This window comes from Vigna angularis, chromosome 5, assembly GCF_016808095.1.
Source record: "Vigna angularis cultivar LongXiaoDou No.4 chromosome 5, ASM1680809v1, whole genome shotgun sequence".
In the NCBI taxonomy this organism is placed as follows: Eukaryota; Viridiplantae; Streptophyta; class Magnoliopsida; order Fabales; family Fabaceae; genus Vigna; species Vigna angularis.
This window is the reverse complement of record NC_068974.1, coordinates 23,214,516-23,237,396: the sequence shown is the minus strand read 5'-3', so window position 1 is coordinate 23,237,396 and position 22,881 is coordinate 23,214,516. Positions and strand designations below refer to the sequence as shown.

Sequence of the window (22,881 nt, the reverse complement as noted above, 5' to 3'; positions counted from 1 at the left end):
AAAATATATTTTGTTTATTTAGAATTTTATTTTAGGGGATAGTTAAACATTTTGAAAACCACATCACATTCGCGCATTTAGTTAAAGGTACTGCATTCGGGCAGGCGCTGTAGGGTGCTAATACCTTCCCTACGCGTAACCGACTCCCGAATCCAGAATCTGGTTTTCGTGGACCGTGTCTTATTATTTTATGGTTTTTCCGTAGTTTTCTAGAATAAACTATGGTGGCGACTCCAAATCTCTCTTTTCGAAACCCGTCTTTTTTGGATCGTCGTCCCGTCGCGATTCCGATTGCGACAGATGGCGACTCCACTGGGGACTTTTAGAGAGTCAAGCCATTTAATTAGATGCACGATTTGGATGTGGTTTTGCTTTATGTTTTCCTTCCCCTTTTTCTTTATCTATGTTTGATATTTTGAATAATTGCATGTGAATTGTTTGGTTTGTTCTATATTGAAACCTAGGGTAGAAAATATGTTTATATCTGTCTGGGAAATTTTCTGGTTGTTTTGCAGGTGAGGGTTTGGGTATGCATTGCATTCTCCCTTCACACACACACTTTGTGCATATCATGAGTGGGGCCCTATGCCCGGGTCTGAGCGTAACTTAGAATTAGAGGAGTTGTGTAGCGGTGTCATTCTGGGATGTACTTCCTGTCTGGCTATCGTGAGAACTCCAGCTAGAGTCTGTTCTCTTCACTTGTGTCTCCTCATCTAGTTGATTACTCGACTGTTGTGGAGATGCTATGAAGGGGGCCATAGCTCTAGTGACCATTGACCTCTAGGTTCGGGAGACCATCCTTGTGAAATTGCATATACTTGACCTCGGATCCAAGCCATTGAACCTTTGTTAGGGCACAAAGGGAGAAACGTGTATTCTTGTAATCCTCACGCTATTCGTTCTCTTTCGAAAATTATGTTATTGCATTTTCATGCCATGCATGCATTTGATTCATCGTGTTGTTTTATTATCATGCATCATATTCATGCATCATTTAGTAACATGTTGGTTTTAGGGGAAATCACAGGTATACACTTGACTTCACACGAGATGGATGTTGACACCAGATCTGATGCTACACTGCATACCAACTCCGTCATTTTAAGAAAGAAGTCTAGCCTAAGGACACATGTTGGAAATTTGACCGGGTTGATAAATTTAGGCCGAAGACTCAAGACCATACAGAGAGAAGCCTTCGGGAGGAAATATGGGAATTTGTTGAGTTTAATGGAGGTGAAAGTACAGTTGCCCGCTATTACAGCTCTAGCTCAGTATTATGATCCTCCCCTGAGATGTTTTACCTTCCAGGACTTCCAGCTGGCGCCAACTGTAGAAGAATTTGAGCATATTCTGGGCTTTCCATTAGAGGGTACCAAGCCATATCAGCACTTGGAGCATCATGCCTCTGTTTCTACCCTTGCCGCTATAATGAAATTACAGCCCAATGAATTGGAGAACCGGTTGATAACGAGACATCAAATGCGGGGGCTGACACAAGGATACCTTGAACAGTATTTGCACGACTTGGGAAATAGGGAAGAATGGGAGACCTTCATGGATGTACTAGCCCTCACTGTGTTTGGCATTGTCCTGTTTCCCAAACTGGAAGACTTTGTAGATTACACTGCTATTGATGTCTTCGTGGCAAAAAAGACGAGATCAGAAAACCCCGTAACAGCAGTCCTCGCAGATGTATATGGGACTATGAGTTTTTGCCATGAGAGAAAAGGGAAGAGGATTCTTTGTTGTTTGCCGGCGTTATATGCGTGGATGACGGCACGAGTATTTAAGGGGGTAATCGATGTTAGAAGTTCACCTGAGAATCTGTCGCATCAAGGAGGTAATGGGTGGGCTCTTTTCTTTGCCGGTTTGAGGGAAGGAAACGTAAAATGGCGCCTTCCTTGGCTTGAGACTAAACCATCTATCCAACATTGTGGCAACTTCCCTAACATACCTCTCATAGGCGCTAGGTATTGTATTAACTACAACCCTGTTTTGGTCCAAAGACAGTTCGGATATCCTATGAAGGGGGCGCCTTCACCAGATTATCTCACAACCTTCTTCATCTACTATGAGGACGGACATTGTACTGAAATGTTGAGGAAAGTCAGAAGTGCTTGGGAAAATGTGGTGCGAGCAGAGAAGGACTTGAGGAGTGGAGTGATGGATAGCAAGGTTAGTTATCATGCCTGGATTCTGGAGAGGGTAAGAGAAGTCAAGTTGCCTTTCAAGCCCATCAATGATCAATCGGCGAGTGAAGGAACATCCCAAGCCCCGGAAAGTGAAGAGGTGAAACAGCTGAAGGCTGAGGTGGAGAAATTGAGGGTGAGGAATGCTAGGTTGGAAAATGAATTACAGAAGGCTCGCAATGATTTTGTGGATGTGAGGAATGATAACGAAGAAAAGTCACGGGCTTATGAAAACATTGTCAAAAGCCAGAAGGCAGAGAGAGATTATACATTCCGAGTAAAACAGGATCTTGCGGCCGCAAGTAAGGAGTTATCCATGAGGGTGAATGAGAAGAATGTGGCTTTAGAAGAGGGCAGACAGTGGAAACAACTCTATGAAGAAGCCAAGAGGGATAAAAGGGAAGCCCTAAAAAGACTAAGGGAAGCGCAAGTCCAAGTACAGGAATCGGGGCATCAAATGAAGGAAATGGCTACATCATTTGAAGCGGATTTGAATCAGGAGCGCTGGAAGCTGGCAGAGGCTGAAGGGGAATATCGAGCCTTGTTAAGGCAGATGGAGGATTACATTGAGGAGCAGGAGGAGCGATGAAGGTCGATGGAATTTGAAGAAAGGCATCAGGCCTTGATAAAGCGAATGAAAGAGCACATCGCAGAGCAAGAAACGGCCGTAAAGCATTGGAAGGAAAGCTTCTCTCAGTTGGCTGCTTTGGCAAATGGGGCAATGGAAGACATCCCCAGAATGGTGTCAGAAGCTGAAGCGAGTACCCACTTTTATAGCCCACCAGTAGAAATAGAGCTTTTTATTAATCACTGTAAACGGTTGATAGACGAGATGAAATCCCTCATCACTCGGGCTAGGAATTGATGTATTTAGAGATCTTTATGATTTGTTTCCTTTAAGAAATGTAATGAACTTGTTTCCCTTTAAATGAAAGGTGTGGGATGTTGTTTAGCATCTGCTTGTGTTAATTTCCATCAGTGATGTCATTACAATCTTGTGATTTCCCCCTATTACTAGCACGCATCATCCTTTCTTTTGTTCAGCATGTTTCATTTCCATCTAATTAATTAAAATAATAAAACAGTACGCGTGAGAAAAAAACGACGACCAAATTTCCACGACATCCCTACCGGACCCGGGCAAATTCAAAAGCCATGGCGAGCTGGGAGGAGTCACAGGAGTCCCTCAAAACGGATGTTGGCCAGTTGAACGACCAGATCGGCCAGATCTTGGCGACGCTTGAATCCATGAAGACTACTGGAGAGTCTTCATCTGCGCATGTTGGGGGGAATGCTCACCCTTATCCCCCAATGTTCAACGCTGCGAGCCAATCTGTTCCTTTCCCACTGTATGGTTTACCTCCGGGTTACGCTCCTCCTGTAGGAGAGTACTCAGAAGCTGAGCACGCTTCATTCTCGTTCCCCGCGACTGTCAATATACCACCAATCGGCACTCAGGGACCTGTCTTAGTGTCGGCTCCCATGGTGGGCACGGGAATGAATGAGACCAACACAACTGATGGAATTCGGGTGACCCCAATACCGCATGTGGTTACTAGGGAGGATTCTTCAGCCGAAGCTGCACAGCACGCCACGATGGTTGGGGGATTCGGTAGCCTCGTTGGAGCTACGGGTAGGTTGGAAAGTCTGGAGGCGAGGTTGAGAGCTGTTGAGGGAGTTGAGAGCTACGGGTTTGGAGATGCGGCCAGATTGAGTTTGGTTTCGGGCTTGAAAATCCCGCCTAAGTTCAAGGCGCCGGAGTTTGAAAAATATAAGGGTAACACTTGCCCTAAAAGCCATGTGACCATGTACTGCAGAAAGATGGCTGCGTATGCTCATGATGAGCAGCTACTCATCCACGTTTTCCAGGAAGGTTTGGCTGGGGTGGCATTGAACTGGTACACCCACCTGGAGCCATACCGAATTCGTTGTTGGGCGGATCTAGCTGACGCCTTCGTAAAACAATATGTATACAATACTCATGTTGCTCTGGACCGTCTGCAGCTGCAGAATATGACAAAAAAGGACAATGAAACTTTCAAAGAGTACGCCCAACGATGGAGAGAGTTGGCTGCGCAAGTTGAGCCGCCGTTGTTTGATAAGGAGATGGTGTCGATGTTCGTAAACACACTCCAGCCGCCATTTTATGAGCATATGGTTGGGAATGTATCTGTCAATTTTGCTGACACCATCATCATTGGTGAGAGGATAGAAATTGGATTGAAAAATGGGAAGATAGCATATGGCCCACCTGCAGCTACAAACTACAAAAAGCCCAGCTTCAATCAGGGGAAGAAAAAAGAGGGGGAGGTACATGCTGCGTCGGTAATGCCTGTGTGGAGAGGACGAGCTCCCGATCCTAATTATCGACCATACTTAAACCCACCTCCTTATGCTGCTAACACCACGTTTGCTCACCAAGCTAGGCCTCAACAACAACAAGCGTATTATCCACCGCAGCGTATCCCATCCGAAGCTTCAAGACCGGCCGCAAACATGGGCCCAAATCTGAATGTGGGTCACAACAACAACCCAAGGGGAAATCAATTTGTTAGGTTCACCCCAATCCCTATGACCTACACTGAATTGTTACCTAACCTAGTCAAAAAGGGTCTGGTCGCCATTTGCCCGATGAAGCCTGTACAACAGCCGTACCCTAGGGGTTATGACGCAAATGCCAGGTGTAGTTATCATGCAGGAGGCGTTGGCCACTCGACCGAAGGATGTATGGCTCTCAAATACAAAGTTCAGGCTCTGATAGATTCGGGTTGGTTAAAGTTTCAAGAGGACCAGCCCAGCGTCGATACTAATCCATTGTCCGGGCACGGGAGTTCCTCGACGAACGCCGTCGAGGTTGGAAACCATGATCTGATAAGAGATGTGGGCGAAATCCGAAGTTCTAGGAGATTTATCTTTGAAGCTTTGTTGAAGAAGGGCCTAGTGAAGGGCGATTATGATCTGGGTATAGCGTGCGCACTCCATCTGGAGGCCGGACACTCTATTGAGGAATGTATGGAATTCAAGATTTTTCTACAAGACTTACTTGATAGAAATCTGATGCAAGTGTGCCGCAAGGTCAGAGAGGAAGAAGTATTTGCACAAATTGGTGGAGAATCTGATGTGACTCTACCCGAACCTTTGGTGATCCATTTTACTAGGACCACCCCTGCACTGGTAACTGAAGGAAATCCGTCTGTTGTCATCCGAGTGCCAACTCCTTTCCCTTATAAGAACGAGAAAGCTGTCCCATGGAGATATGGGGCAACTGCATTAGATGAGGGAGAATATGCAAATCCGACTGTGGAAAACATATCAGGCATTGGTGGAATGACTAGAAGTGGTCGAATCTTTACACCACCAGAATTGGCGAGAGAAAGAACCAATGATAGGGAAGCAACAATGGCTGCAAAAGCAAAGGAGTTCTTGAGGGGGAAGAACGTGGAGGCCGAGGAGACCCCCGACAAAGAGGAGAAGAGGGAGATATCTGAAGAAGAAGTTGGGGAATTCCTAAAGTTCATACAGCAGAGTGAGTACAAGGTGGTGGAACAGTTGAACCGCATGCCTGCCCGGATCTCCTTGCTAGAATTACTCATGCACTCTGCCTCCCACCGAAAGTTGTTGATGAAGATACTCAGTGAGGCTCATGTGGAGCAGGATATTTCTCTGAACAAGTTCGAGGGCATTGTTAGCAACATCGTTGCTAATAATTACCTCACCTTCACTGATGAAGAGATACCTGTTGAGGGGAGAGGTCATAACAAAGCCCTTCATGTCTCTGTGAAATGCCTGGATCATGTGATGGCACGTGTCTTAGTGGATAATGGATCCTCCCTGAACGTCATGCCAAAAGCAACCTTGGAGAAGCTACCCAGTGATGGAACGCATATGAAACCAAGTTCTATGATTGTGAGAGCCTTTGATGGTAGTAAGAGGGAAGTGATGGGAGAGGTAGAACTACCAGTCCAAGTCGGTCCGTGTGTCTTTCAAGTGACATTCCAAGTCATGGACATCCTCCCGGCCTATAGTTGTCTGTTGGGTCGCCCATGGATCCATTCTGCAGGGGTTGTGCCTTCTACACTACATCAAAAGTTGAAGTATGTTATGGGAGACAAGCTGGTGATAGTGGTAGGAGAGGAGGATTTCCTGGTGAGCGGACCATCATCCTCCCGTTATATTGAAGTAGCCGAGGAAGCTCTCGAGAAAACTTTCCAATCTCTGGAGATCGTGGGAAACACCTATGTGGAGCCATTCGCGGTCAACCCGCATCTGTCGCGTGCTTCTATCATGATGGCCAAAGTCATGCTAAAAGATGGTTATGTGCATGGGAAAGGTTTGGGTAGGTATGGACAGGGGCGAGCATTCCCTCTGGAGGTCGTCGAGAACAAGAATAGGTATGGCCTGGGATACAAGCCCACCAAGGAGGATAGGAGAAGGCTGATAGAAGAAAGGAGAGAGCGCAGTCTGGCTCGGATGGAAAGACGGGAGCCCAAAGTGGGAAGAATTCGTATTTGTGACCTCAAGGAGAGCTTTCGCAGCGCTGGTTGGGTTAACGTCGGCCACATAGCAGCGGTGGGAGATGAAGATGGATCGGAAGGCTCCAGTTTCGTGTGGGCCTGCTCCCCGGATGCACGACTCGACAACTGGAAGATGCTGGATTTGCCCGTGATGCTTAATTTGAATGAGATGTAATAACTTTAATTAATCCTATAGCTTTACCCGGGGCTTTAGGATTCATGACTTACGGGTTGACGCTTTTAGTTTGTTATGCTCAGCGCGATAATCAAAGTGTGTTCGTTTGTGTTTTATCATCATTTTGCATTCCTCGTCGTTTTTCCGTTTATTTATTTCCTTTTCATAAACTCAAATAATGCAGATATGACAATGAATGTTTTGAAAGTAATTATGTCGATATTCCTGATTTTGGGCGCCCTGTCAATAATACGGAAGATGATTGTGATGATGACCCAGAACCCCCTCCTGAACTGTTGAGACTAGTGGAACAAGAGTGTAAGGAGATGAAACCTCACCAGGAAGATGTTGAAGTACTCAATTTAGGGAATGAGGACGAGGTAAAGGAGGTGAAGATCGGTACAGCCATGAAAGCAGAAGTGAAAGAAAAATTGCGTGTCTTATTGAGGGAGTTCAGGGATGTGTTTGCTTGGTCTTACAATGACATGCCAGGCCTCGATACAGATATTGTACAACACAAACTCCCACTCAAGCCGGAATGCCCACCGGTAAAGCAAAAGCTAAGAAGAATGAAACCGGAAATGTCCTTGAAGATCAAGGAGGAGGTACAGAAGCAATTCGATGCAGGGTTTCTAGCTGTGGCGAGATACCCAGAATGGGTAGCAAACATTGTACCGGTGCCTAAGAAGGATGGTAAAGTTCGGATGTGTGTCGATTATCGAGATTTGAATCGCGCAAGCCCAAAGGACAATTTCCCATTACCACACATCGACACCCTAGTTGATAATACAGCCAAGTATTCACTGTTTTCGTTCATGGATGGTTTTTCGGGGTATAACCAGATCAAGATGGCGCCAGAAGATATGGAAAAGACGACGTTTATTACATTGTGGGGCACATTCTGTTATAAAGTGATGTCTTTCGGACTCAAGAATGCTGGGGCAACATATCAAAGGGCGATGGTGGCACTTTTCCATGATATGATGCACAAGGAGATTGAAGTTTATGTGGACGACATGATCGCGAAGTCCGAATCAGAAGAAGAACACGTCCTCAACTTGAGAAAGTTATTCGAGAGATTGAGGAAGTATAAGCTTAGGCTGAATCCCGCCAAATGTACGTTTGGAGTGAAATCCGGGAAATTGTTGGGCTTTATTGTCAGCCAGAGGGGGATAGAGGTGGATCCAGACAAAGTGCGAGCGATAATGGAAATGCCTGCGCCTAAAACGGAAAAAGAAGTTCGAGGGTTTTTGGGTAGATTGAATTACATTGCTAGATTCATCTCCCAATTAACTACTACTTGTGAACCACTGTTCAAGTTGTTACGGAAGAACCAGGCTGTGGTGTGGAATGAGGATTGTCAGGCCGCTTTTGAGAGAGTCAAACAATACTTACAGGACCCTCCTGTATTACGTCCACCAGAACCAGGAAGGCCACTCATTTTGTATTTGACTGTATTGGACAAGTCAATGGGTTGTGTATTGGGTCAGCATGATGAGGATGGCAAAAGAGAGCACGCTATATATTACTTGAGCAAGAAGTTCACGGACTGCGAGCAACGATATTCATCGTTAGAGCGGACTTGCTGCGCATTGGCATGGGCCGCTCATCGTTTAAGGCAATACATGTTGAGTCATTCCACATGGTTGATATCCAAGATGGATCCTATCAAGTATATTTTTGAAAAGCCTGCTCTTACTGGAAGGATAGCTCGATGGCAGATGCTATTGTCAAAGTACGACATCGTATATGTCACTCAAAAATCAGTCAAGGGTAGCGCACTAGCAGAATACATGGCTCATCAACCCCTTTGTGATTATCAACCAATGCAACCTGAATTTCCCGATGAGGATATCATGGCTTTATTCGAAGAGAACAAAGAAGACCGAAACGAAAAAGCATGGACAGTGTTATTCGACGGAGCCTCGAATGTGATGGGACACGGAATAGGGGCAGTGCTTATCTCCCCGGAGCGTCAGTATATACCAATGACGGCAAGGTTGTGTTTTAGCTACACAAATAACATCGCTGAATATGAAGCTTGTGCCATGGGTATTCGAGCAGCAATTGAGTCTAAGGCGAAAATTCTGGACGTGTATGGAGATTCAGCTTTGGTCATCCATCAATTGAAAGGAGAATGGGAAACTAGGGATACGAAATTAATTCCCTACCAAGCTTACATCAGGGGATTAATGGAGTATTTCGATTCCATCACATTTAACCATATACCACGAGAAGATAACCAATTAGCAGACTCACTGGCTACCCTGTCGTCAATGTTTGAGGTTGATCAAGATGCAGAATTACCAAGAATCAAAATGAAAAGCCATGCAGAGCCAGCATATTGCCACTTCATCGAGGAGGAGTTAGACGGTAAACCTTGGTACTTTGATATCAAGCGTTATCTTAAAACCCGAGAATACCCTGAGGATGCGTCTGAAAACGATAAAAGAGCACTAAGAAGGTTGGCCGGCAGTTTCATCTTAAGTGGGGATGTTTTATACAAGAGAAACCATGACATGGTTCTCCTCAGATGTGTGGATGCAAAGGAAGCCGAGTTGATATTGAAAGAAGTGCACGAAGGTACATTTGGTACACACATGAATGGACATTCAATGGCTAGGAAGATCTTAAGAGCTGGTTACTTCTGGTTGACCATGGAAAACGATTGTTGCATACACGTGAGAAAGTGTGAGAAATGTCAGATATATGCAGATAATATCAATGTGCCACCCACTGCTCTGAACGTGTTGTCTGCACCATGGCCATTTTCGATGTGGGGAATAGATGTCATCGGAGCTATAGAACCGAAAGCGTCAAATGGACATCGCTTCATACTAGTCGCAATCGACTATTTCACCAAGTGGGTTGAGGCTGCTTCGTATGCCAACGTGACTAGAAAGGTTGTGGTTAGATTCATAAGGAAGGAATTGATCTGTAGGTATGGGCTACCTAACAAAATCATCACTGATAACGCTACCAACCTGAACAATCAGATGATGGCGGAGTTATGTGAGGAATTCAAAATTCACCACCATAATTCCTCTCCTTATCGTCCAAAGATGAATGGAGCAGTAGAGGCTGCTAACAAGAACATCAAGAAGATTGTGCAGAAGATGGTGGTCACCTACAAGGACTGGCACGAAATGCTTCCTTTCGCTTTGCACGGATACCGCACATCAGTACGAACATCAACTGGGGCCACGCCGTTCTCGCTAGTGTATGGGATGGAAGCGATACTTCCATTTGAGGTCGAAATTCCCTCCTTACGCGTGTTAATGGAAACTAAGTTAGAGGAAGCTGAGTGGGTTCAAACCCGATTCGACCAACTCAACCTTATCGAAGAGAAAAGGTTAACAGCAGTGTGTCATGGACAGCTGTATCAAAGGAGAATGAAAAAGGCGTTTGACAAAAGGATGCACCCAAGAGAGTTTCATGAAGGCGAACTGGTGTTGAAGAGGATTTTGCCCATCCAAAAAGATCATCGAGGCAAGTGGACCCCAAACTATGAAGGGCCGTTTGTGGTGAAGAAAGCATTCTCTGGTGGGGCACTAATCCTCACAAGGATGGATGGGGAGGAATTACCGTTACCGGTTAATTCTGATGCGGTCAAAAAGTTCTATGTATGATGATTCCGTGATAGGGGTTGCCGTTAGCGAATATTAACATTGCCTTTTAAATTGTTGTAATCTGTGTTATTTCATTCAATAAATACCGCATATTAAATTTTTGTTCATACTTTCTGAAATTATTGCATGTCGCGCTGAGCTGTTTAGGTAAATAAAGAGGAATGAAAACGAAAATAATTGAACGAATGTCAATAAAAGCATCACGGGTATTCAGTCGGCTTAGCTCGGTCCTGGTGGGTGTCGTAAAAAAAAAATAATAAAAAAAATAATAAAAATAAAAATAAAAAAAAGAGAGCAAAAGGAAGGACACATGTTGAATTCGTTGTCAATGAGGTTGTCAAGGGCGTAGTGTTTTCGAAAAGCAAAAGCAAAATAAATTTTGAAAATACCAAAGTTGGGTCTTCTCCTGATGCAAGGTTTCGGGGGTAACCATCGTTCTTTTCCGGCTAGAGCATTCGCATTCATACTACTTGAACCCTCAACCTTTTCGTTTCCCATTAAAACAAAGGATTGTCATGAATACAATACTGGGGAAGTGTTCATCATGGTACACAGCCCCAACGATATGTTGATTGGGAGATAAAAAAAAATATATAAAAAAAAAGAAGAAAGAAGAGAAAGAAAAAAACAATGAAGCCGATGTGTCAACCACTACCGAGTTTTATTCCAGGGCTAAAGTCGCGAGAAAGTAAGGTAAGCAAAGATTCAGAGTGACGTGTGGCCATTTTTTTTCTTTATCCAAACGTTAAAAGAAGTTTATCCAATTGCACCCCTTTGAGCCATAAATTATAATTGTTTTCATCACCCTTGACAAGAATCATTAGCACATCGATGTCAACCTAAAGGGTACATCAAGGGCATCCGAAATCAAGGAGGGGATTTCTGAAAAAAAAAAAGAAGGAAAAAGAAATAAAAAAAAATATATAAAGTCTCAAAGAAGTACACAACAGAGACAACGAAGCAAGCGACCCAAAAGGGGAAGAAAAGAAAGAAAAAGACAGCAATGAAAATAAAAGGATGCCCGAAGTTTCAAATCTTTAGGGATAGTTGACTCGACACCTTGCAAATGATTCTTGTTGAACCAATTTAACCGCCAAACACTTATTTGAGCCTTCATTATCCATTTCTTTCAAAACCCTTTGCCTTTGGCCACGGTACAAGCCAATAAAAGTCCACGTTGACTGAAGACTGTTTGTCCTAATCTTTCTCACGAATTTAACCCTGAAATGAAATGATGTGGTGAATGACACAATCACTCAAAAGAAAAGAAAAAAAGAAGGAAAGAAAATAAAAACATCGAAAAAAAAGAGAAAAGACAAAAAATGTGAAGTCTCCCCGTCAATCAAGAATCACCAAATTGGGGCAATCCTTCCTACCCGAACCTTTCCCCCTCTCCAAATCGAGTTTACTATACACAACAAAGTTGGGGCAGCCCTTGCGGGTCATGCATGTGTAGATACTAACAACACCTCCCAAAGTAAGAAAAATTCAAATGCTAACCTTACCCACAGGTAATCATTCAACCATCTACCTCTCATACTCATCTCCCGCACCTTTTCAGGTTCAAGCTAGTGCTAGAGGGAATTTGAACCCCTAGTTACGTTCTCTTCCTTGCATCAAAGAACCCACTGCCTCTTGACATTATTTTAATTGAATGCATTTCGAACGTACATCGCGTTTGACGTCGACATTGACAACGGATTCCAAGCATAGAATTTTCAAAAAAAAAAAAAAAAAAAAAAAAAGAGAAAAAAAGAGGTGTAAGAAAGAGAAGGCGAGAGCAAAAGAAGGGAACGAAACCAATGGCTCATATGCATTCATGCACCATCATAACATAACATCATTTCATAGAAAGCAAAGAAAATTGTTCAAAAATCCGTCAGGGGAAAGTGAAGTGGAGAAAAAGGTTAGCAGACCTTTATACCTAAATCTCTCTAATGTTTTGCTCAGTACTTACCAATGTTTCTTCAAAAAAAAAAAATCTGAATCCAAGAGTCTCCACGAGGTTAGTACACCTCATATCATTCATCAACAGGGTTTGTACACCCTCCACGAGGTTAGTACACCTCATATCATTCATCCATAGGGTTGGTACACCCTCCACGAGGTTTGTACACCTCATTCACTTCATCCATAGGGTTGGTACACCCTTCACGAGGTTAGTACACCTCATATCATTAATCCACAGGGTTTGTACACCCTCCACGAGGTTAGTACACCTCATATCATTCATCCACAGGGTTTGTACACCCTCCACGAGGTTAGTACACCTCATATCATTCATCCATAGGGTTGGTACACCCTCCACGAGGTTTGTACACCTCATTCACTTCATCCATAGGGTTGGTACACCCTTCACGAGGTTAGTACACCTCATATCATTCATCCACAGGGTTTGTACACCCTCAGCGAGGTTTGTACACCTCATTCACTTCATCCATAGGGTTTGTACACCTTCCGCGAGGTTAGTACACCTCACATCATTCATCCACAGGGTTTGTACACCCTCCACGAGGTTGGTACGCACTCACATCATTCATCCATAGGGTTTGTACACCCTCCACGAGGTTTGTACACCTCGTTCCCCTCAAGCACAGTTTTGGTTCAGCGTTTCAAGCCTAGTCTTGTCTAGCGCCTCTAGTTTTTCTGTGATTTCCGGCCCTCTGCCAAGCAATGGTCGAGTCTAGATTTTCGTTTTGTGCTACCGGTCCTTTGCTAGGCAATGACCAAACTTCAGTTTGTTGTTTTGCGATATCGGCCCTCTACTAGACAATGGTCAAATCCAGGTTCCTTTTGATAAATCGACCCTCTGCTACGCAATGGTCGAACCCTCTGTGTTGCATCAAGACACTTTTCTTTGAATTCAATTATCGTATCTGCTTGGATAAGTTTTTTTATTCTTCCATCTTTCTCTTTTGGAAATCTAGACGAAATTAGTGTTTCTTTCTTTACTTAGCTTCTACCCGATAATACGAAAATATCAACTTTTCATATTATCTAGTAATATCTAAGTAAAGAGGGGCAGTTGTCAACACCCAATTTCGTCCGGATTGACTAAATGATAGGTCTCTTTCTATTTTTGATTTGTTTTATTTTATTTTCTACATTTTCATTTTATTTTATGTTATTATGTTTAATTTCATTTTACTATTTTGTATTTGATTTAGTGTTTTTTAAAAAAAGAAAAAAAAGGAAAAGCAAAAAAAGAGAAAAAAAATAAGGCGTTTGTCTTTAGTGAAAAAATGAATAAAAGAAAAAAGAAAAAGAAGGAAAAAGTGTTTTTGTTTAGAGGGAACAGTGTACGTGTGTGTGCTGGGAGGAGGGGGCAGAAAACCGTTTCTGCAGAGTCCGCGGGTTGTGGCAGAGACGTTTTGGAGCCTACAGATTTGGCACATACACGATTTGGGCATACGGAATTGCAGAGTGGCACAAAAAGCACAGAGAAGCATTGAGAAAGGGGGATTTTGGAGAGCTCCAGGGGGACCTTCATCTTCACTGGATCATCATCCATTGCCAAGAAGGAGACATTGGCACCTGCAAAGAAAAACAGGAGGCATTATTCACAAAAAAGAGAGGGGAGAAGTCAGCTACTCAGGGGAGAGACTCATCGGAGACACAAGGTTGGCAATAGCAAACGAAGCTTCAAAAGGTAAGTAATACCTTGCACTCCATGTTTTACTGAGTTTTAAACATGTCTCTGTTACGTTGTTGCTAAGTTTGCATATGTTTAGTTGAATACATTCATGGTGTTGTGGATATTTGTAAATACCCTTATACACATCAACATCCATCTCTTCATCCTTACGCCTCACGGCCAGTACCTTTCTTCACTTTCATTTCCAATCATCAACACCTCACGGCCAACACCCAGGATCTTCATCCTTATTACCTCACGATCACCATCTTCATCCTTATACCAGATACACGACCATGCCCATCATCTTCAACGCCATCCATCGTTCATCTCCAACACCTTATACTATCCAACACCACCTCTAGCGTCATCACGTTCATCTCCAACACCATCTCCATCATCATCATCTTCTTCTTTCATATACCTCACATCCATCATCTATCCTACACTTCTCAAATCACTCTCCAACCCCTCTGCTCCTCTCACCCGTAACCATCCCAACCGCTTGTTTCTTCTTCACAGCTCACTCACTACTTCCATCATATTTCCCGTCATCATCCTGCTTCCATCATTGACCGGACACTGAACCTTATACACGGCCAACACCAATCTTCAATCAATACCCCCCTCACACGCAAAACTCTCAATTCCTTCAGCACACTCAAAGCCAGAGAACCCACCATTTTCCTATCTTCCATTCACTCTCACGCTCTTCTCTATTCACTCAACAAAATCACACCCTCTGAAACCAAATCCATCCCAACTCACGCGCTACATCTATCATCCTCCCCAGCCACCACTGATTTCAGTTTCTCTGCTCTTGAAATCCATCCCATTCGGTCAACATGACCACCTCCAACACCATCATCCTCAACCTGCATTGCACAATGCCACAACCAACCAAGAACAATGACCAAGTTCCAGCACCCAAACACAAGCTCGTACTTTACCTTCACTGAATCAAAGCCAGAATTGGCCACTGTACCATCCACCATCACCATCCACCATCGCCATCAACCATTCAACACCGATCTCCACTTCCATTCATTCTCTGTTTCACCACGCTCCCTCTCTCCTTCCTAACTCCCACGCTCACGGCCAATCCCTTAGGGAATTCTAGGTTAGAAACTACCCCGGTGGGCCAAGCCCATAAATCAACGCACGTTAAGCCTTTTTCGAACGTTCGTCGTCTACCTCCTCACCGAACGACCGTCCGGCCACTTCTTGGACGGACCGTTTGGTGACCATTCCCCAACGAACGCTCGTCCCCCAACGAGCGCTCGTCATTTAGCCCATTTCCCAGCGTCCGTTCGCCAATTCCCCAACGAACGCTCGTCCCCAACGAGCGCTCGTCATTCGGCCCATTTCCCAGCATCCGTTCGCCAATTCCCCAACGAACGCTCGTCCGCAACGAGCGCTCGTCATTCGGCCCATTTCCCAGCATCCGTTTGCCAATTCCCCAACGAACGCTCGTCCCCAACGAGCGCTCGTCATTCGGCCCATTTCCCAGCATCCGTTCGTCATTCCCCAACGAACGCTCGTCACCCAACGAGCGCTCGTCATTTAGCCCGTTTCCCAGCGTCCGTTCGCCAATTCCCCAACGAACGCTCGTCCCCCAACGAGCGCTCGTCATTTAGCCCGTTTCCCAGCGTCCGTTCGCCAATTCCCCAACGAACGCTCGTCCCCAACCAGCGCTCGTCATTTAGCCCGTTTCCCAGCGTCCGTTCGCCAATTCCCCAACGAGCGCTCGTCATTCGGCCCGTTTCCCAGCGTCCGTTCGCCAATTCCCCAACGAACGCTCGTCCCCAACGAGCGCTCGTCATTCATCCTTTTCCAGCGTCCGTTCAACCTTCTCACCAACGAGCGCTCGTTATCCAAACGAACGAGCGCTCGTTAACCTTAAGCCTTTCTCGACTGACCATTCAACCTTCTCACCAACGAACGCTCGTTATCCAAACGAACGAGCGCTCGTTAACCTTAAGCCTTTCTCGACTGACCATTCAACCTTCTCACCAACGAACGCTCGTTATCCAAACGAACGAGCGCTCGTTAACCTTAAGCCTTTCTCGACTGACCATTCAACCTTCTCACCAACGAACGCTCGTTATCCAAACGAACGAGCGCTCGTTAACCTTAAGCCTTTCCCGGCGTCCGTTCAACCTTCTCACCAACGAGCGCTCGTTATCCAAACGAACGAGCGCTCGTTATCCAAACTTTTCGACCGACCGTTCGACACCCCTTTTTATTTATTTTGGCACCCCCATTTTGTTGTTTTTTTTTATTATTTATTTATTTATTTGCCTTTTTATTCATCTTATTTCATTTCATTTTATTTTATTTTATTTTAATTATCTTTTTTAAATATCCACTTATTTCAAAATATATATATAATAATTTTACTTATATACACATAAAAAATAAAATTTACAAAAATATGTTATAAAAGGTTAAGCACATGTGTGATCGCACGCATCGTCCTTGTGCTAAAACCTTTTCTTCTTCTCAAATAATAACAAAAATATTTTAAAAGGTTTAGGCACATGTGTGATCGCACGCATCGTCCTTGTGCTAAAACCTTTTCTTCTTCTTTCCTAAAATTATAAAAAATATATTTTAAAGGTTTAGGCACATGTGTGATCGCACGCATCGTCCTTGTGCTAAAACCTTTTCTTCTTTCCTAAAATTATAAAAAATATATTTTAAAGGTTTAGGCACATGTGTGATCGCACGCATCGTCCTTGTGCTAAAAACCTTTTCCCTTTCTTAATTAAAATTACAAAAAATATGTTTTAAAGGTTTTGGCACATGTGTGATCGCACGCATCGTCCTTGTGCTGAAAACCTTTTCTCTTTCTTAATTAAAATTACAAAAATATGTTTTAAAGGTTTAGGCACATGTGTGATCGTGCGCATCGTCCTTGTGCTAAAAACCTTTTCTTTTCCTTAAGTAAAATACAAAAAAAAAAGTATAAAATCTTCAAAAAACCCAAAAACATCAGCAATTTTAAACAACAAACAATCTTCCTAGCCAGAACTACGTGATCCTTGATTCTCCATCAAGATTGGAGATACGTAGGAGCAAGGCTAGTCCTTGTCAGGTTCATTTCCCAAAAATCCCAAAATCATTTCAAAACGTATTTTCCATCAATTTCTCAAACGAATCTTTCAATCAATTTCTCAAACAAATCTCTCAAGCATCTTCAAAAGAACTACGTAACCCTGATTTCTCATTTTGAATGAGAATACGTAGGAGCAAGGTCAATCCTTGTCGGGCCCAAAAAAACTAAAAAATATATTTTGTTTATTTAGAATTTTATTTTAGGGGATAGTTAAACATTTTGAAAACCACATCACATTCGCGCATTTAGTTAAAGGTACTGCCTTCGGGCAGGCGCTGTAGGGTGCTAATACCTTCCCTACGCGTAACCGACTCCCGAATCCAGAATCTGGTTTTCGTGGACCGTGTCTTATTATTTTATGGTTTTTCCGTAGTTTTCTAGAATAAACTATGGTGGCGACTCCAAATCTCTCTTTTCGAAACCCGTCTTTTTTGGATCGTCGTCCCGTCGCGATTCCGATTGCGACAGGGAGACATCAAGCTGTTGGTGAAAAGGCTGCGTATCAAGGAGTTCCCTACCTTGGTGGAGATGGCCCGTGTGATGGAGAAGACCAAGCGGGAAGCTGAAGGGCAGTAGAGTCAGCTTGTTAGAAGTGAAGGACCATCTGGGTCCCGTGGTGGATTTAGTTCCAGGAGGGTTCCTTACCCTAGACCGTCAGCATCTTCAGGGTCTAAGGGTTCATCCTTCCAACCCTCGGTGCATTCAAGGTAGTCTAGCCACTCAGGAGGGTTGCAGTGTTATAAATGTGGAGGGCCACATCTACAGTCTGTATGTCCTCAGATGAGCAATTATCGGAGGTGTAACATCTGTCGTGGGGAGGGCCATTTTGCTAGAGATTGTCCTACAGTCAGGAGGACTGGACCACAAACACTCCGTGCTGGGAGATCCGTTCAGAGGGGTGGTGCTAGACCTCAAGCGACTGGACGAGTTTATGCCTTGACTGGAGCAGAGGCAGTGAACTGAGGTAACCTCATCATCAGCTGTTGTTTGTTGTTTGGTATGCCTTGTGTGGTACTGTTTGATTCGGGGGAAACTCATTCCTTCATATCGGAGGCGTGTGTTGAAAAGCTGGGTTTGTCGGTAGAGGAGTTGAACCTTGATCTGGTGGTGTCTACACCAACATCGGGGTTAGTGAGGATGTCATCTGTTTGTACCCGTTGTCCTGTTGTTGGAGAGGGACATCGTTTTAAGGTAAACCTCATATGTTTACCTTTGCAAGGGCTAGAGGTAATCTTGGGAATGGATTGGCTATTTGCCAATCGCATCCTTATCGATTGTGGTAACAAAGAATTGATATTTCCTAGTGAAGATGAAGATATGTTCTTGTCGATTGATGTGTTGAGACAAGACATAATGGAAGGCGCCAGTTGTTTCTTGGTGTTGTCACATGTGGAAGTGACACAGGAGTCAGATCTTTCGGTTCGTGAGAATCAGAGTGCAGACCTCTTAGTTGTAAACGACTTCTTAGATGTCTTTCCTGAAGAAGTTCTTGGTTTACCTCCTCCGCAAGAAGTGGAGTTTTCTATTGATCTGGTCTCAGGAGCAGGGCCAATATCTATAGCCCCTTATCGGATGGCTCTAGCTGAGTTGGCCGAGTTGAAGGAGTTGATTGAAGAGTTGTTAGATAAACAATTTATTCGGCCAAGTGCTTCGCCATGGGGAGCGCCAGTGTTGCTAGTGAAGAAGAAGGATGGTAGCTCAAGGTTGTGTATTGACTATCGACAACTGAATAAGCTGACTATTAAGAATAAGTATCCGTTGCCGAGGATAGATGATTTGATGGATTAGTTGTACGGAGCTACGATGTTCTCTAAGATTGATTTGAGGTCGGGTTATCATCAGATCTTGGTGAATGCAGATGATGTGCAAAAGACGGCGTTTAGGTCTAGATATGGCCACTATGAGTATGTAGTTATGCCTTTTGGTGTGACTAATGCTTCAACCATTTTCATGGACTATATGAATCGAATTTTCAGACCGTTCTTGGACAGGTTCGTTGTTGTCTTTATAGATGACATACTTGTCTATTCTAAGAGTCGGGAAGAGCATGAAGATCACCTTAGGGTAGTGCTTGGAGTACTGAGAGAAAGCAAACTGTATGCCAAGCTGTCTAAGTGTGAGTTTTGGATGGAAGAGGTTCCTTTTCTTCGGCACGTGATTTTAGCCGGAGGAATTTCTGTTGATCCCGCTAAGGTGCAAGCTGTACTTCAGTGAGAGAAACCTAAGACTATGACTGAAGTAAGAAGTTTTGTGGGTTTGGCGGGCTATTATCGCCATTTTATTGAGAGTTTTGTTCGGATTGTGGCGCCGTTGACGCAGCTCACTAGGAAGGATCAACCTTTTATTTGGACGGACCGGTGTGAATCTAGCTTTCAAGAGCTAAAGCAAAGGTTGACTAGTGCACCAATTTTGGTTATCCCTGACACAGGTAAATCTTTTGAGGTTTTCTGTGATGCTTCTCATCAGGGATTAGGGTATGTGCTAATGTAGGAGAAGAAGGTAGTGGCATATGCTTCAAGACAACTCAAGACTCATGAGAAGAATTACCCCACTCATGACTTGGAGTTGGCATCTGTTGTCTTTGCTTTAAAGATCTGGAGACACTACCTGTATGGTGCACAATTTCAGGTGTTTAGTGATCACAAGAGTTTGAAGTATCTCTTTGATCAGAAGGAGCTTAATATGAGGCAAAGAAGATGGATGGAGTTTCTTAAAGATTTTGATTTTGATCTCCTCTATCACCTTGGGAAAGCTAATGTCGTGGCAATTGCATTGAGCAGGAAGTCAGTGCATGTTTCCACGTTGATGGTCAGAGAGTTAGAGCTGGTGGAAAGCTTCAGAGATTTGAGATTGCAGGTGGAATTCGAGGCTGATAGTATCAGATGCAGTAATTTGGTGGTGTCCAATGACTTGTTGAGACTTGTCAAAGAAGAGTAGTTGAAAGATGTTGAGCTTCAAAAGTCAGCGGGTTTGATTGGGACTGAGTAAGGTAAGGATTTTACCTTGGGGGTTGATGACATTTTGAGATTTAGAAGATGGGTCTGTGTCCCTAGCAATTCAGAGTTGAAGAGGTTAATCCTTGAGGAAGGTCATAAAAGCCGTTTTAGCATGCATCCTTGCATGACTAAAATTTATCAAGACCTCAAGGAGTCTTTTTGGTGGTCTGGTATGAAGAGAGATGTAGCTTAGTTTGTTGCTTCTTGTCTAACCTATTAGAAGGCTAAGATAGAGCATCAGAGACCTGGAGGTTTGTTGCAGCAACTTGAGATACCTGAGTGGAAATGGGATAGCATAGCCATGGATTTTGTTACCCATTTGCCACACACAGTTAGAGGTCATGATGCGATTTCAGTGATTGTGGATAGGTTGACCAAGAGTGCTCACTTCTTAGCGATTAATTTGAGGATGTCGATGTCGAAGTTGGCGTAGTTGTACATCAAGGAGATTGTGAGACTGCATGGAGTGCCTTCTAGCATCGTATCAAATAGAGATTCGCGGTTCACATCCCGCTTTTGGCAAACACTTTAGAGTGAGATGGGCAGTAGGCTGCAATTGAGTTCAACGTATCATCCCCAAATTGATGGGAAATCAGAAAGGACGATCCAATCACTTGAGCACTTGCTAAGGACATGTGTTTTGGATCACTTGGGAGTCTGGGATGAGGTGTTGTCGTTGGTGGAGTTCACCTTCAACAATAGCTATCAGGCTAGTATTGGTATGGCGCCGTTTGAAGCCCTGTATGGAAGATGCTGCAGAACATCTTTGTGTTGGTATCAAGATGGAGAAGCAGTGTTAACTGGGCCAGAGTTGATACAGTAGACTACAGAGAAGGTGAAGCTGATTCAAGAAAGGATGCGGGCATCTCAAAGTCGGTAGAAGTCCTATGCTGATAAGAGATATATATACGTAGACCCTTGGAATTTGAAGTTGGGGATTATGTCTTCCTCCGAGTGACTACTACTACTAGTGTGGAAAGAGCTATTCGTGTTAGGAAGTTATCTCCTAGGTACTTTGGTCCTTATTAGATCCTGAGACGTATAGGATTAGTTGCCTATGAGATAGCCATGCCACCCTAGTTTGCAAACATTCATCCAGTGTTCCATGTCTCACAACTTAGGAAGTATGTGTCTGATCCCTAACATGTGCTTGAAGCTGAAGATGTTCAAGTTAGAGAAGATCTGTCTATGGAGGTGCAGCCTGTCAGAATTGAGGAGAGCCAGGATAAGCAACTTAGAGGCAAAACCATCAATCTAGTCAAAGTTTTCTGGGATAGTAGGACCGGTGACTCTACCTGGGAGTTAGAGGGAGTCATGAGGGAATCTTATCGTCACTTGTTCTCTGGTAAGTCTAATTTTTGAGGTCGAAAATTCACTACAAGAAAAAAGTGAATTACATACAACAAAAATTCGTATATAAGACCCAAAATCTGTATATAATACTTGGTTTATATACGGATTACATAGGGCAAAAATCCGTATATAATACTATCGTAGCTAGGTTTATATAGGGATAAATCCGTATATAACTTATATACGAAAATTATATACGGATATATCTGTATATAACGTATATACGGATAAATCCGCATATAACTTATATACGGAAATTATGTACGGATATATCTGTATATAACGTATATATGGATAAATCCATATATAACTTATATACAGAAATTATATACGGATATATCCGTATATAACTTATATACGGATATATCCGTATATAACTTATATACGGATATATCCGTATATAACTTATATACGGATAAATTCGTATATAACTTATATACAGTTAACTCCATATATAACTTATATACGGATAAATCCGTATATAACCTATATACGAATAAATCCGTATATAATGGTTTAAGAAGAGCTAAATAAATACCCTGTATATAGTAGTTCCCCATGCACAATATACAAGCAGACCTGGACATTATAGTGAATATTCACAATTGATATAAGCAAACCTGGACATTATACATTGCACATTGACATATAAATCCAATAAGCTTTTCAGATACACTTAATCCACAAAGGAAACATTGTATATGAATACATAAATATTGTTTACATCAATATAACTACAAGAATAAAAATTAGGTAAGTTCATAAACGGATTGTGGTTGTGGTTCTAAATAAGTTCAACAGTAATGGAAATAAGTTCTATAAAATGCCTGTGTCTGTTGGATGTAACTATCAACACAGTCATCTTGGGAAGTGACATTTCCAATGCCGTATACGCGTCCCTTGTATTTTCCACCAGCAGCCTCTAACCAACATCGGTTTCTCAATCTTTCCTCCTCCGCAGGGTCTAGAGGAGAAGATGCTGAGACACCAACAGATGTAGTCTCAAATCTTATTTGAGAAAATTTTGCAACAAAGTGTTCCTGTTAAATGAATAAATATTATCATTAAACATAGAGTTAGTACAAACACTTACATGGGTCCGCCGAGACCTTTCGTCCATAAATTCCCTTATTGATTGACGAATATGTGTCTGTTGAAATATTTCATCAACATGCATAGACCGACCAAGCTCCTGTGACTGCAAACAAAATGAGTTGTTAATAAATATTTATAAAGTTTATGATTACAAATATAAGAAAAAAAATGTACAAGT

General features: G+C 43.2%; 3 protein-coding genes across 3 annotated transcripts; all 3 read left to right on the top strand.

The window, feature by feature from the left end:
* The first annotated feature begins 1,050 nt into the window (after nt 1-1,050).
* Nucleotides 1,051-2,778, top strand: LOC128196687 (uncharacterized). The gene has a single exon (XM_052878189.1). The coding sequence runs from the start codon at nt 1,051-1,053 to the stop codon at nt 2,776-2,778; it is 1,728 nt and encodes a 575-aa protein (XP_052734149.1).
* A 566-nt stretch (nt 2,779-3,344) lies between these two features.
* On the top strand, nt 3,345-10,507 carry LOC108327238 (uncharacterized). Its single transcript, XM_017560962.2, has 2 exons — nt 3,345-6,874; nt 7,063-10,507. The coding sequence occupies exons 1-2, from the start codon at nt 3,345-3,347 to the stop codon at nt 10,505-10,507; spliced, it is 6,975 nt and encodes a 2,324-aa protein (XP_017416451.2).
* Nucleotides 10,508-19,488: 8,981 nt separating this feature from the next.
* On the top strand, nt 19,489-20,688 carry LOC108339302 (uncharacterized). The gene is made up of 3 exons (XM_017576440.1): nt 19,489-19,733; nt 20,040-20,181; nt 20,476-20,688. The coding sequence occupies exons 1-3, from the start codon at nt 19,489-19,491 to the stop codon at nt 20,686-20,688; spliced, it is 600 nt and encodes a 199-aa protein (XP_017431929.1).
* The last annotated feature ends 2,193 nt before the right edge of the window (nt 20,689-22,881 follow it).

Coding starts and splice junctions, on each gene's coding strand:
- LOC128196687 (XM_052878189.1), top strand. CDS start 1,051: ATGGATGTTGACACCAGATCTGATGCTACACTGCATACCAACTCCGTC.
- LOC108327238 (XM_017560962.2), top strand. CDS start 3,345: ATGGCGAGCTGGGAGGAGTCACAGGAGTCCCTCAAAACGGATGTTGGC. Junction 6,875..7,062: donor ATGCTTAATTTGAATGAGAT/GTAATAACTTTA, acceptor CAAATAATGCAG/ATATGACAATGAATGTTTTG.
- LOC108339302 (XM_017576440.1), top strand. CDS start 19,489: ATGACTGAAGTAAGAAGTTTTGTGGGTTTGGCGGGCTATTATCGCCAT. Junction 19,734..20,039: donor GCTTCTCATCAGGGATTAGG/GTATGTGCTAAT, acceptor TGCATTGAGCAG/GAAGTCAGTGCATGTTTCCA. Junction 20,182..20,475: donor CCAATGACTTGTTGAGACTT/GTCAAAGAAGAG, acceptor CTAACCTATTAG/AAGGCTAAGATAGAGCATCA.